The sequence below is a fragment of the Parasteatoda tepidariorum genome, chromosome 2 (assembly GCF_043381705.1).
Source record: "Parasteatoda tepidariorum isolate YZ-2023 chromosome 2, CAS_Ptep_4.0, whole genome shotgun sequence".
NCBI lineage: Eukaryota > Metazoa > Arthropoda > Arachnida > Araneae > Theridiidae > Parasteatoda > Parasteatoda tepidariorum.
Window position 1 is genome coordinate 59,137,912 of NC_092205.1, and position 13,098 is coordinate 59,151,009.

Sequence of the window (13,098 nt, forward strand, 5' to 3'; positions counted from 1 at the left end):
GAGCCACAGGTTGCCGACCCCTGCTCTAGAACAAATTATCTTAACTTTTCTTATTCTTAATTTTTCTGGTCGTAATGTAAAGATTTGTTTTAAATAAACTAACCATTATATGCACAAAAAATGCAATATTCTTCTTCTTCTTGGGAATTATAGCCGATTACCAGCCAAGGCCGTCTCAGTCAGTTTACCCCATCTATAACTATTCGATGCTATAATGCTATATTTATTGTATATAATACATAAAAAATTCTTTTAGAAAGGGGTAAATTAATACAAAGTTATTCATGTTTATCTCATTCTTTATAATGCATTGATATTTCACGACCAATGGATGTCCTACATGATTATCGGTTTATAAGTCAACCCCCTGATTTAAATAAGATTTAGGGTTTTGGAAAGTCGACTTATACACTAGTACATACAGTATTGTTATAGTATTCTTTCAAAAAAAAAATTCATATGCACTATCTAAACTACAGTTATATATACTGTTAATCAGTTTTATAATTAGCTTCTTAATGTTACAAAAATATGCATTAATTGAATTTTCTTTCTCCTATCTTTTTTCTTTTCTGTAAGCTTAGCTAATTAGTATACATGCACACAGGATGGCTGCTCATACCATTTTATATTTATATTAAAAAAACTTCTGTTATTTTTCATTATTTTGTCAGCTCAAGTATTTTGTAAATGTTATTTTTAATACAGTAATATATTTTTTTCGAAATTTTTCTAGCATGTTTAGTTATGAGGTAATATTTACAATTTATTTGAAGACTAACATTATAGAAATCTCCTTTTTTAATGTTTTTTTAAACAGGTGTTATTATAATGAGCTTTCATTATATTAATAATATTTATTACATTTTTAGCTCTTTTTGCCTATCATTTCTGGATGAGTAGAAACCAAAGGATGTTTGTGTTAACCTCTGCTGCAGCTGTTATACTCTTCCGGGCTGAGCTGTCAATTCTTTTAGGCTTGATAGCCTTAGAAGAAATTGTTTTAGGGAGATTAAACATATTACAAATATTTTGCTGGGGAATTCCTTCAGGCTTATGGATGCTAGGTAAGATTAATTTACTTATGAAGTAATCCTTATTAAGTTATTTATTATTATATGATCAGTTATTTCTTTTAAAATAGACTTATTTTGTGTCTATAATTGTTAATTTCAGCATAAATGAAGTTTTTTGAAGTAGCTGATGAAGTTGGAATTCATAAAAATTTTAGTTTAAAAATAGACTGCGGTGGACTTGCCTTACAAAGGGTGACAAGACCATGAGAACTGTCTTGCTCAGTGGAGGGTGAGGCCTAATCGCAAACATTACACACTAACACGAACTTGGCTCTTTCCTTTTTGCTTCCAGCAGTTGAAACTTGGGGCTGGTTGACAAATGTCGTGTATCTTGGAGGATGTATGATGTAACTTATTCTTAACTAATTCATAATATGTACCTATTCACCAAGATTGGATTAAATACTCGTTTTTGTTAAGTGAATACTTGGCAGCATTAATCCTTTCTTCATCTCAGGGTTACTTTTGATGGTTAATTATTAGTTATTTTAATTAATTTTAATTATTTTTATTAGCTTGTTATTTTCTTAGTAGTTTTTAACTCCATGTAATAATGTAATCTAATAAGCAAAATAATTATTAGAAATATTTAAAAAAAAGTTGGCTTACTTAGTTAAGTGTAAAGGTAATTAGTGTTCTTTCATGCTGAAGAAGAAGACAAATTAGAATTGAATTAGATATTTTTTTCTTTTTTGAAAAAATTTAAAACCTTAGAATTCCTTAAAACAAAAACAAAAAATTAACAAGAAAAAAAAACTTTTCTCTGCCTTTGTCTCTAATTTCTAATGTATTTCCCATAGTTATGCCTAAGTTTTATATTTTTGATTCTTGTTTTGAAAAGTTACATTGGTATTAGTTTTTGTTAAAAAAAATTTTCCTGTGTTTTTTTCCATGTAATATTGTACTATTGTTATAGACAGTTAAAGTGTTAAAATTTTTTTAGAAAGAAAAGTAGTTTTTAAGCTTTAGAAATTTATTTATTGGATATGGATTTTCAGCTGCTTTAGAATATGACAGCTGAATATATTATTGAATTCTTTGTCGAGGAATGTTATGCAGGGTGAGATGATTTAGGGAAAAAAGATTCAAATTATATCATTGATATTTTGATGATGGATTTTAGGTGTGTTACTTTATTTTTCTGTATAAAGTAAATTGATTTATTCTTGAAAATTCAACAGAAAGAGACGTATGATTTTTTTTGTAACTGGATTTCTTATCTTAGAGTAACACATCAATGTATTCTTTCAAAGTTGGGATTCTCCTAGCAACAATCATCCTGTGAAACACCACACTCACTTAGCACTTTGTGAGTGTTCTGACAAATCTGATTTTACAATTGGTGTCACTTATTGTTCACATTACCTAATGAGTTTGCTTGAATTTTTAAATTCATTCATTGCATCCATTTGAGCCTTCTTGTTTCAGTGATAAGTATCATTACTAAATAAAATTGATCTTTCAAGAATTTGGCATAAAAAGAAAATCTGATCATAAATAAATTTTCTTGCAACAGATCAGAATTTATGATAGAGAATATTGGAGAAAATTTTATAGCTGGTACATCTACATCAAAAATTAACCAGATTAGTTAATTACAAGCCCTTAAGTTCTCTAAAATAAAAAGCTTAAAATGCTAAATGGGGTTTAAAATGTTAATATTTCATTCTGATTGCATTTTCCCAGAGTTTCGACTTTTTCAAATTAATTCTTAAAAAATTTGTTAAAGTTATAATTATTGTAAAATTATAACTATTATAAAGCTATAATTATTAAAATTATATTTTTATATAAATTTATTCATTATTTATTTTTTTCTTTCATCTTTTGTTTATTTGTCATTTGTATATAAAATTCCTTTAGCATTTTGTGATGTTATGATTTGTTAGTAATTTAGTTAATTTTCAAATTTATTTATAAACTATTTAATTAATTTACATTTGTCATTAGCTTAAGCCTCTGAGCATTAATTTAGATGTTTTCCAAATTGTTTGCTACAGTTTTTCTTGCTTCAAAAAAAAATAAATAAATAAAAAAAAACAGTTGCCTGCATGTTATTTAATGGAAAAGTAGATTGAGCAGGGAAAACTCAGTACCATTAAATGAAAATTATTTATACAATAAAAAATTGAATTTTAATATTTTTCATTTGTAAAAATACTCTTTTTTAAAAAAATAAATGAATAGAAAATATAAGATTTTTATATGAAAATGTATTAAATGTAACATAGAAATATTTTGGATAATCTGTAATTTTTTTTCAAATTTATCTTATATTTGTGTCTTTAAAAAAAGTTTAATACTACCCAGTTATCATGGGCTGTTAGAATTCTTAAAGATAATAATTGTATACTATAAAACTTTAATTTTTATTCTATGTTGTCAAATTGTAGTTAATTCAGAATAATGGTTATTTTTAAATAATCTTTAAAAAATATTGATTGTAGGTTTAACGTTTTGTGTTGATTCTTTGTTTTGGATGCGCCCAGTTTGGCCAGAAGGGGAAGTCTTATGGTTTAATATTTATTTAAATAAAAGTTCTGAATGGGGTGTATCCTTTCAGTATATATCTTTAGTTTTCCTTTGACTACTACTTTGATTTGTTTTTTAAAATTGTAATTACAATTTTACTTTATTATACTATATATTTTTTTAATATTAATTTTAGATTTTTTGTCATAATATTAAGTATATCTTCACTTAATGAATTTTATTTTTTGAAATTCAATTTTAAAATGTACCCACTAACAGCTAATTTAACCTTTGAAATTTGTTTATTTTATTTTTATCTGAACAATATTAAATATTTAAATCATCATTGCTTGGTATAAATTGAAAGTATTTTTTTTAATTCAATGCTTTCATTAAACATGTGATAATTTAAAATTCATTTTTATGTTAATACCTTGACAGTTGAACCCCAAGTATTTGACTGCCGCTTATTTGACACATCAGTTATTCAACACCCATTTCAACTTGTGTCTTTATCATTTCTAACTAGGTTAAAAGGTTATATTTAAAAGTTTTTATTCAACAGCTGTTATAGTTAGTAAATCAAGTGTTTCAAAATTTGAAAGCCTTACACAAGGAAATTTGCTACTTTAGCTAAAATTTGCCTTATTTATTATTATTTTTTTAAAACTTCTGTAAAAAAGCAGATGAAAGTTGTGTGCAGATGAAGAACAAAAAGTAGTTGATGTAATTTATGACAATGTGTCAGATTTTATTTCATTTATGTCCAAAATCCCAGGCCTAGAAAATATTACTCCTTGTATATCCTTAGATTGGTTAAAATGCAATACGAACGATACTTGTAATAAACAATTTAGCAATAAGGAAACTGTTAGTGTACATTGAATAAAACAATACCTTTAATAAATCAACATGTGATTACAGTAGTATTATAACTATTGCAGAGTGTAGGAAGTTTGTTAATTAAATTATGATAAGTATCATTATTTATGCAAGAAAAATAAAATAGAAGTTGTCAGGACTCTGATTATGCTCTCATGCATCTAAATGACCTCTGACCTGAGGTTCAGTGGGTGAAGGACATGGGAAGTGTCGTTCCCCTATCACAGGGGAGGAAAGGAGTTAAAAAGAGAAGTACTCTCTCCTGAGAAAGAATATTATGAACATGATGCTGATAGAGTATGGATGAAGGATACGAGAGCGATGTGGCTCAAGAAATAGAACACTGGACTTACATAGCTGCCAACTGTTCAGAATTTTTCGGATTTGTTCCTAATTTTTAAATCAAATCTGATATTTTTATAAAAAAATCTGAATTTTCGTGAAACTGCAGTATTTTTGCTTTTAAACCAATCCATTGTTCTGATCACCTCAGGTGCGCTTCCTGTGATTATTTCCCAGAAGTAGTTGTAGTTTTTAGTAGCTTTTTATTGGAAAATACTATTCCAATAACTGTTGCTGATCATTTCACTAAATTGAATCTTAAACAACTATTATTACTTTTCAAAAAATGTATTTAAACACTTTCATCAGAAATATTTGTTTATAATATAGATTATTTTAGTAATTTCATTCATAGTTAATGTTTATGCATTTAAAAAATGGATTTAAAGTGGTTCCACGATTATCTGACAGTTTAAATTTTCTAACCAACCCCTGCTTCAGAGTCAGTCAGATAATTAGGGTTTTACTGCATTGAAGTATTAAATATTACATTTCATATGGAAGTTATTAATTAAATACAGATAGTTTACTGGAGGTCATCATATAAAAGTTATCATTTTTTTAACTGTTACAAAATAAAGATACTATTTTTGTTTTATATTGATTTTAATTTTGAAACTTTGAAGTATGAATTAAAGCAAAATATTGCTTAAATATCTAAATATTTGTAATTCTTTATCTTGAATCATGAATAGAGTTTTAAATGCTACTATTTTAAAAAAAATCCTTAATTTATTTTAGACTTCACCTTGGGCGTGGTATTTTTACTCAGCATTGCCACGAGCTTTGTTACTTTCAATATTGTTTGTACCATATGCCTTTAAATTAGATTATCGAGCCAGACTAATACTGTATCCTGCTTTTGGATTCATTATTTTGTATTCTTTTTTGCCTCACAAAGAGCTACGTTTTATTATGTATACAGTTCCTCTTCTAAATGTTGCTGCTGCAAGAACATGTGCACATATGTAAGTATCCCGCAAACTTTTTAGGGCCATAAACACAATGATTTATTTGCTTATTCCAAAAATGCTTTGAAAAGCATTATAATTTTTTAGGTAATGCTATGTGTAAGCTTCACATTGTAGCAAGTGCAGCTTTTGGAAAATGACAATAATTTGTGGTGACTTATTGCATTTGTGGCATTGTAAAATGCACTATATCTTTGTATTTTTATGTGTAACTTATACTTTACAAAATAGTTCTTGAGCTGCAGACTTATACTAAAGTAAATCAATTCATTTTTTTGAAATTTCACAGTGGTACTTGTGATGACATAATAGGCATTACATATATAGCTTTAAAAATTTCGTAAATTAATTTTTTTAATCGTTCTTAATGAAATTTTAATTAAATTAAACCAATTATTTAATTTTTATTACTTTTTATAAAAAACTACTATAAATATTTTATACATTTTGTCCTAACAATCAATGTAATGGCTAACTTTTTATATCAATATGAATGTAAAACTCATTAATTCACTGTTGCCGCTAAATCGAACATCAAAATCTATTTAACTCTTTATTTCTCTTACCACAAAAATGTTTTAGTTACAGGGTTATATTAATTCTCGCAGCCTTATTTGCAATTAGCCATAGCCAAATTATTTTCAAATTTAATATTGACTACGGTGGTGGGCTTTGTTTTTGGCTATTTTATCTTTCAATAAATCGCCTACATGAATCTCTTCCCATGTTCCTCAATGTCTGTTGGGAACAATTCACTTTATTTTTAATTTTGAATTCTTTTTTGTTAGGGCCATTCCCTTTTAATTTTACTTTTTGAATTCTTGGGAATGGGAAGAATGAATTTCCACATCTCTTTCACAAAGCACCTTTTTATTTTATGATTTTAAAAATATAATCATATTCTTTATAATAAGATCTACAAAGATAATAAATAATCAAGATAATAAATGATTATAAAAAGGGATTTATAATCAAAGATAATAAATCCCTCCTTCATAATCAAAGAAATGTATCATATTTCTAAAATATGCTTAATACTACAATGATGCTTATACGTTAAAGATTGGGCAAACAACCCCATCATAGTACTTTTTTCCCAATTCATTATATGTTCTTACAGTGTTATTAAGAGTTAAACTTTAATTTGTATCAGTTTTTTAATCATCTTAAAGGCACCATAACTGGCATGTCAGTTGCAATCATCAAAACAATTATGGAATATAATATCAATCTTATAATTTTCTTAGATGAATAAATTTGTACTTTTTCTAGAAAAGTCAATCAAAATACAAGCCTATTATAGTCTGTTTGAAACAAATTTGCTATTGATTTTGTGAGAAACTATTTCATTACAGTTAATAACTTCTTCTGACAAATAAGTTTATATCAAAATATTTGCGGAGCACCTGATTTAGTTACATTATTCAAAAACATAAACTGAATCCTATTTTTTCTTTTATTTTTATTTCTATTGACTATGAAAACAAGTGTTGGAAAATTATTATTAAATTAAATTTTTACTTTTTTTCCAATATGCTAATTAAATTTTGTATTATGTTTTTAGATGGAATAACAGGAACAAGTCTTCCATGCATGGTTTGCTAATGCAAAGTGTTATCTTCCATCTTATGATAAATTTCTTTGGCACATCTCTAATGTTGAATATTTCTTATTACAATTATCCTGGTGGCTTTGCTGTAAATAAACTTCATGAAGTTGAAAGTGGCCTACAAGGTAATTAAGCCGATATATATATTCATTAAAATCTTTCGTATTCTATTAATAAATATTATTAAAGAAATATTATTAAGGAAATATTATTAAGGAAATATTATTATTAAATAAATGTTGTTATAAAATTAATGTTTTAAGTATTATTCGAAGTTTCTAAATATTGTTCTGCATGTTTATTTTATTAGGATTCATGACAGCCCCAAGTAATTTAAAAATGGAATTCCTTTTTTGCTAGGATCTTTTCAATAGTCAAATATTAAGTGTAATTAACATCTGCCAAGTGAAAGAAATTCTTTTAAAATCATTATTTCTTTTGTTAAGATAATTGTCTTGATTTCATTAAGAGTTTCCCTGTTGGAATATAGTTGGACCTCATTCCTTTTTGTGTCAATTATATAACTGCAGTTTTCTATAAATCTAAGAAAGGAAAATGTATTTTTTAATTTTTTTTAAACAGAACTTTTATGTGATTGACAGATCAATGGGCAAAAGTGAAGTAGCGATAGAGATAGATGTTTTATTAATTTTTGAATATCATGATGATAAATGCATGGTAAAGTTTGCTATCTGACAGCTTTATCCTCTCAAAACTAGGTGATTATTCTTTAAGCATTTAGCAGAATTAAAATTGATAAAGATGTCAAAATGCAGTGGGACTCTGCACACTGTTTGTTTGTGTGTTCGTTTTAAAAAGTATGTTATTCCAAGATTAAATATTAAGTTTTACAATCTGAAAGTACTGTAAATTTTTATGTCAGAATGAATTTTTTTAAATCTGGTTTTGAATCATTTGCTGCTAGTTTAAGGTTTTGTAAAAGAAAAATAGTTTAAGTAATACTAAATACATCCAAATTGAATAACACATTACTTCCTCTCTGCTTTTGTTGTTTAATATTTCTTATATAACATAAGTATTTTATATGCTCAAAAGAATATAAATTTTCTATAAAATATTTTGTGCTTTATATTATGAGTTTGTTCTATAACTTTTCAGATGTAAATGTGCATTTTGATGTGTTTAGCTGTCAAACTGGTGTATCTCGATTCTCTGAAGTTAATCCTAGGTGGAAGTATGTATTATATACACAATGTTTTCAAAAATATGTTTATTTATAAGTGTATGGCATATGCTGTTATTAACAAATGCTTTACATGTATATTTTGACATTACCATTTTGACTAATTTTCTAATGCAGAAGTATTTGGGTTACATTTTACATAAGCAGAAGTATTTGGAAAAAGTTAGTTATCCTTTATTTAAATAAATAAATTTTGAACATTACAATCTATGCATAAGTTGCATACAAAACATGAACTAAATAACGAGCTCTGTTTTAAATTGTTCATTTATCATTAGGGAAGATCAGTTCACCAATTTTTAAGTCTTTTTTTTTTTTTTTTACTTTCTTGATGTTTGACAGAATAATAATTTTATGAACAATATAATTATTAACTTGGGTATCTTTTTATTATTTTAGTTAATCCTTTAGTAGTTTTGAAAGAAATGGACAGATAGAACATATTTTTATTAACCAATTTTATTAGCATATTAACATATTTTTAAGCAATCGATATAAATAGTTTTTAATTTATTTTTTAACATAAAAAAAAGCAAACTTGGAGCCACATTACCAAGTTATAAATGTAAAATAATATTTTATCTTTAAACACCACACTCCTTAATTGCAATAAAATACAGCCAGTTTGCACTTTTATAATGTCATAATAATAATAATTAATAATATTTTTATATTAATGGATCTATCACTGCCACAAAATTGGAAAGATCTTGATAGCTTATTTTTGTTTCTTGAAAAATAACTTTTATATTTTCATTTAGGTACAATAAATCTGAAGAATTATCTTTAAAAAGTTTAGAAATCATGCAGTTTACACATCTACTAGTTGAATGGACTGATGATATTGGACATAATGATGCTTTTTACCTCCGTACTCACTCTGTAATAAACATAACTAATGCTTATTCACATTGGACTCTTGAGCCTTCAATGTATCCTCCAATTCAGGTGCATGTTAAACCTAAAATTTTGTTATTAAAAAGGATACTTTCCTATCCATCATTAATTGTAGATACTAAAAGTATAGGTTCACATAAAATTTAATAACAAAAGATATTTGTTGCTTGTTTTCTGTATATTTTCTCAATAAATATTATTTTTATTGTAATTTTTGTCTTTCTTACCTCTTGGATTCTTGTAAATCTGATACACTAAACATGATTTTTTATTTCAATATTAGTATTTTTGATTACATCTTAAAGTTATACAGCCAGGAGGATGTTTTAAGGTTTAAAACTCCTACCAGAAATCATCCTCAAAAATTTTTAAATTTCTGATCCATTCAAAAGTAAATTAGCATGTTGCATTAATAAAATGCTATTCCATAGTAAAAAGATGCAAAAAATATAACAGGGTAAAAATAAAAAGAACAGCACAAAAGTTTTTCTCAGCAATTTTATAGTATTGAAAAAAAAAATTTAAATGTTTTCAGTGCTTATGTGTCAAGTGGTTTTAATATACTATGAATCAAAAATTGCATGAAAAAGATTGAAAAAGCATATAATTTCTAAAATTATCTGAAAATATAACGAGCTTTTAAAAGAAAATGAAAAGTGTGTGGGTTTTTTGAAACAAATAATTTTATTATGTGGAGTTACGAATAAAGATAAAATTATAAACTTTAAAAAAAATCTAGGCATGTTTTAATTGATGCTTAGTAAACTTTTTAACCTATTGGTAAATATATTGTCCACACTAAGTCTCTCTCCTCAACTCATTAATTTATGGATTTTATTCAATAATAATACTTTAAAAGCAGTTTATTGAATAAGAGAAAGCTTTTCTATTTAAAGTGCTGCATATTAAAAGTTTATAGATATTTAAACCATCAATTATAAAACTCCACACTGAAAGATTTTCTGGCTGTACCACAGCACACTATTATTAAATAAATAAAAGTTTATTTAATAATTCAATCCTTTGGTAAAACACTTTTAACAAATTTCAATATTTACCAAAAATTTAATGGAATTTTATGAAACAAATGTGTAGATGAAGTTGTAATGGTAGCTGAGCAAAATGAATAGGCTAATGTTTCTACCCAATAAAATGGGAAATTAAATCTGTAAACAAAAATTGTGTTTATACAATAAAGTATTCTGTTATCTTTCAGTTAAATATTTAATTTTGATGTAACAATGTGTTTATCGTCAATAAATAAAAAAAATGATTTTGTTGCAATCAAAGGGGTTAGTTAGCAAGACGAGCTGGGGGAGAATCCCCTAGGCTCTCTCTATATTAAAACCTTTTAGCAGCTGCCTCTGTTTTGGGCAACTTTGTGTTACATTTCGTTTTTATAAAACTATATATAAGCAATATTGCAAAGTTGTGTAGAGTAAAAAAAAATTCAATTATTAGTTCGAGAATTATTTGCAATTAAATTTGTACCAAAAATACTATGTGGGCCACTCTGCAGCCCACAGAAATTCAGCTACAGAGGTGAAATTTAATTTGGAAAAGAATATTTATTTATGAACTTAATCAATTCGAGAAATACAATTTCTTTGAAAATTAATACAGTTCTAAGTGCTTTATTTCATAAATCTCTCTCTTTTCTTTTTGCTTTATATAACCTTACGTTATATTTTGTTTTGTTATAAAAAATTAATGTGCTGAAACTTTAAATTTCAAATGGGTTTAGAAAATATACATTGAGTACGATGGAATGAAGAAAAAAAACATTCGATTGTTCGAGAATTACTAACTGTTGAACTTGTAGTAAAGAACACCATGCAGAAAAAAAGAGATTAGATGTTGCTAGATGTAAATCATCTCCAATATTTATATTCATAATTGATACTTATAAAAAAAAATTAAAAATATAAAAAACTTAAAAGGCAGAGCTGCCTAGTAAACAAAAGGAAAAATGTAACTGTTTTGAAGTTGGAAGAATTTATATTTTTAAATAAAAATTTCTGTTACTCATTTTACATTAATAGTTTAATGTTAAAATTTATTAAGTCAACTTGTGGATGTAAATAATTGTGATTGAGAAGTTTTACAAATGTATACCGCTGTGGTTCCCAGGGTTTCATGGGAGAAAATGAGCTTCTCTCTCTTTTTTTTTTTACCAGTAATGAGTTTTAAAATTTTTAATTATATTTAGACCAAACCCATTATTTATTTAATATTTTGGTTGCCTTTATGAAATTATTTAGAGTAAAATACCAATTTTAAAAAAAAAAATTATTTTCCTTGTAACAATATGTTGAATAAATTATGGGAAGAACATGCATGTATAAAAAAACTTCATTAGTATTCCTCATTGTGCTTTTCAAATCGAAATAAATTGTAGCAATTCGTTTTAGATTTCATTTCAAAGGAAACTATACTCTGGCATATTTTATTTATTTTCAGCATATTTGTATAGATATACACCAAAAAAATCATAACCAGACTAGATACAGCTCTAGGATTGCGAATAGACATAAAACTTAAGGTTCATAGTAAAAATGTCATTCCTCGTATTAAATATTTCCAAGATAAAGTAATCTTTTTCAGAAATCACAGGTAAAGAGAGTTCCATAATCACAACTTTTAATGTAAATTCTTACAATTTTCATAAAAATGAAATAAAAAATAGGTTAAATCTATGATACATTATTATCACATTCCATCAGTGCAAAGGAGGAATTGAAAGTATCCAAACCTTGATTATCTGTCTATTTTTCATTGAGGTCCGCTTCAGTCTCAAGGAAACTAGATTCTGAAAATTTTAAACCCTTGTTCTCTCTTGAAAGCAAAAGTTAATGTTAGTTTTTAACTCCATGTAATGATGTAATCTAATAAGCAAAATAATTATTAGAAATATTTAAAAAAAAGTTGGCTTACTTAGTTAAGTGTAAAGGTAATTAGTATTCTTTCATGCTGAAGAAGAAGACAAATTAGAATTGAATTAGATATTTTTTTCTTTTTTGAAAAAATTTAAAACCTTAGAATTCCTTAAAACAAAAACAAACTGAAGTTTTAAAAATATACATTAGTGAGAAAAGCATATAAAGGAATCCTACCAGTAAAAAAGTTTAAACATAATTAGGTGTTCATATAAATAAGAATAGAAGTAATTCGTAACCACATTTACAATATTGAATTAACCTAAAAATGAAATAATATCTTAATTAAGTTTCTTTTTATTTCAAATACACATTTAAAGCTTTTTATAGTAAGTTTAATGAAGAATAAATTTCAGTATTTTTAAACTACCACTAGGTAGTTTTAAACAAATGAAATATATGTTTTATACTTAAATATAATTTTTTTCCCCTTTAAATTATTCGGTAATCATTTTATATCATTTTTTAAAACTAAAAGTTCTGAAACAGTACTTTACAAATAAAAAAATAAATGTTGCGACACCTCGTTTCTAAATAGAATATAAATTCGCAATTCCCTTTTTCAATATTTGTGTTCAAATGCAGCTTATTTAAATTATGAATTAAACACACGTTATTCCCGTTTTTTTGTACAGGTCGTTTTTTGTTATATTTGCTATTTAGTATTCTTGTAACCAGTCATTATAAAAAATAAATAGATAATAGTTTT

The 13,098-nt window shown here is 25.8% G+C and overlaps 1 protein-coding gene across 1 annotated transcript in view; it reads left to right on the forward strand.

Annotated features, from left to right (window-relative positions):
• Positions 1–9,664, forward strand: part of LOC107438060 (Alg12 alpha-1,6-mannosyltransferase) — a gene marked incomplete in the record, with an annotated part of 16,680 nt that extends 7,016 nt beyond the window's left edge. The window contains 6 exon segments of the mRNA XM_071177641.1: positions 873–1,067; positions 3,524–3,627; positions 5,514–5,740; positions 7,308–7,477; positions 8,472–8,547; positions 9,318–9,664. Of these exon segments, the coding sequence (XP_071033742.1) occupies positions 873–1,067; positions 3,524–3,627; positions 5,514–5,740; positions 7,308–7,477; positions 8,472–8,547; positions 9,318–9,600 (1,055 nt within the window).
• Positions 9,665–13,098: the final 3,434 nt, after the last annotated feature.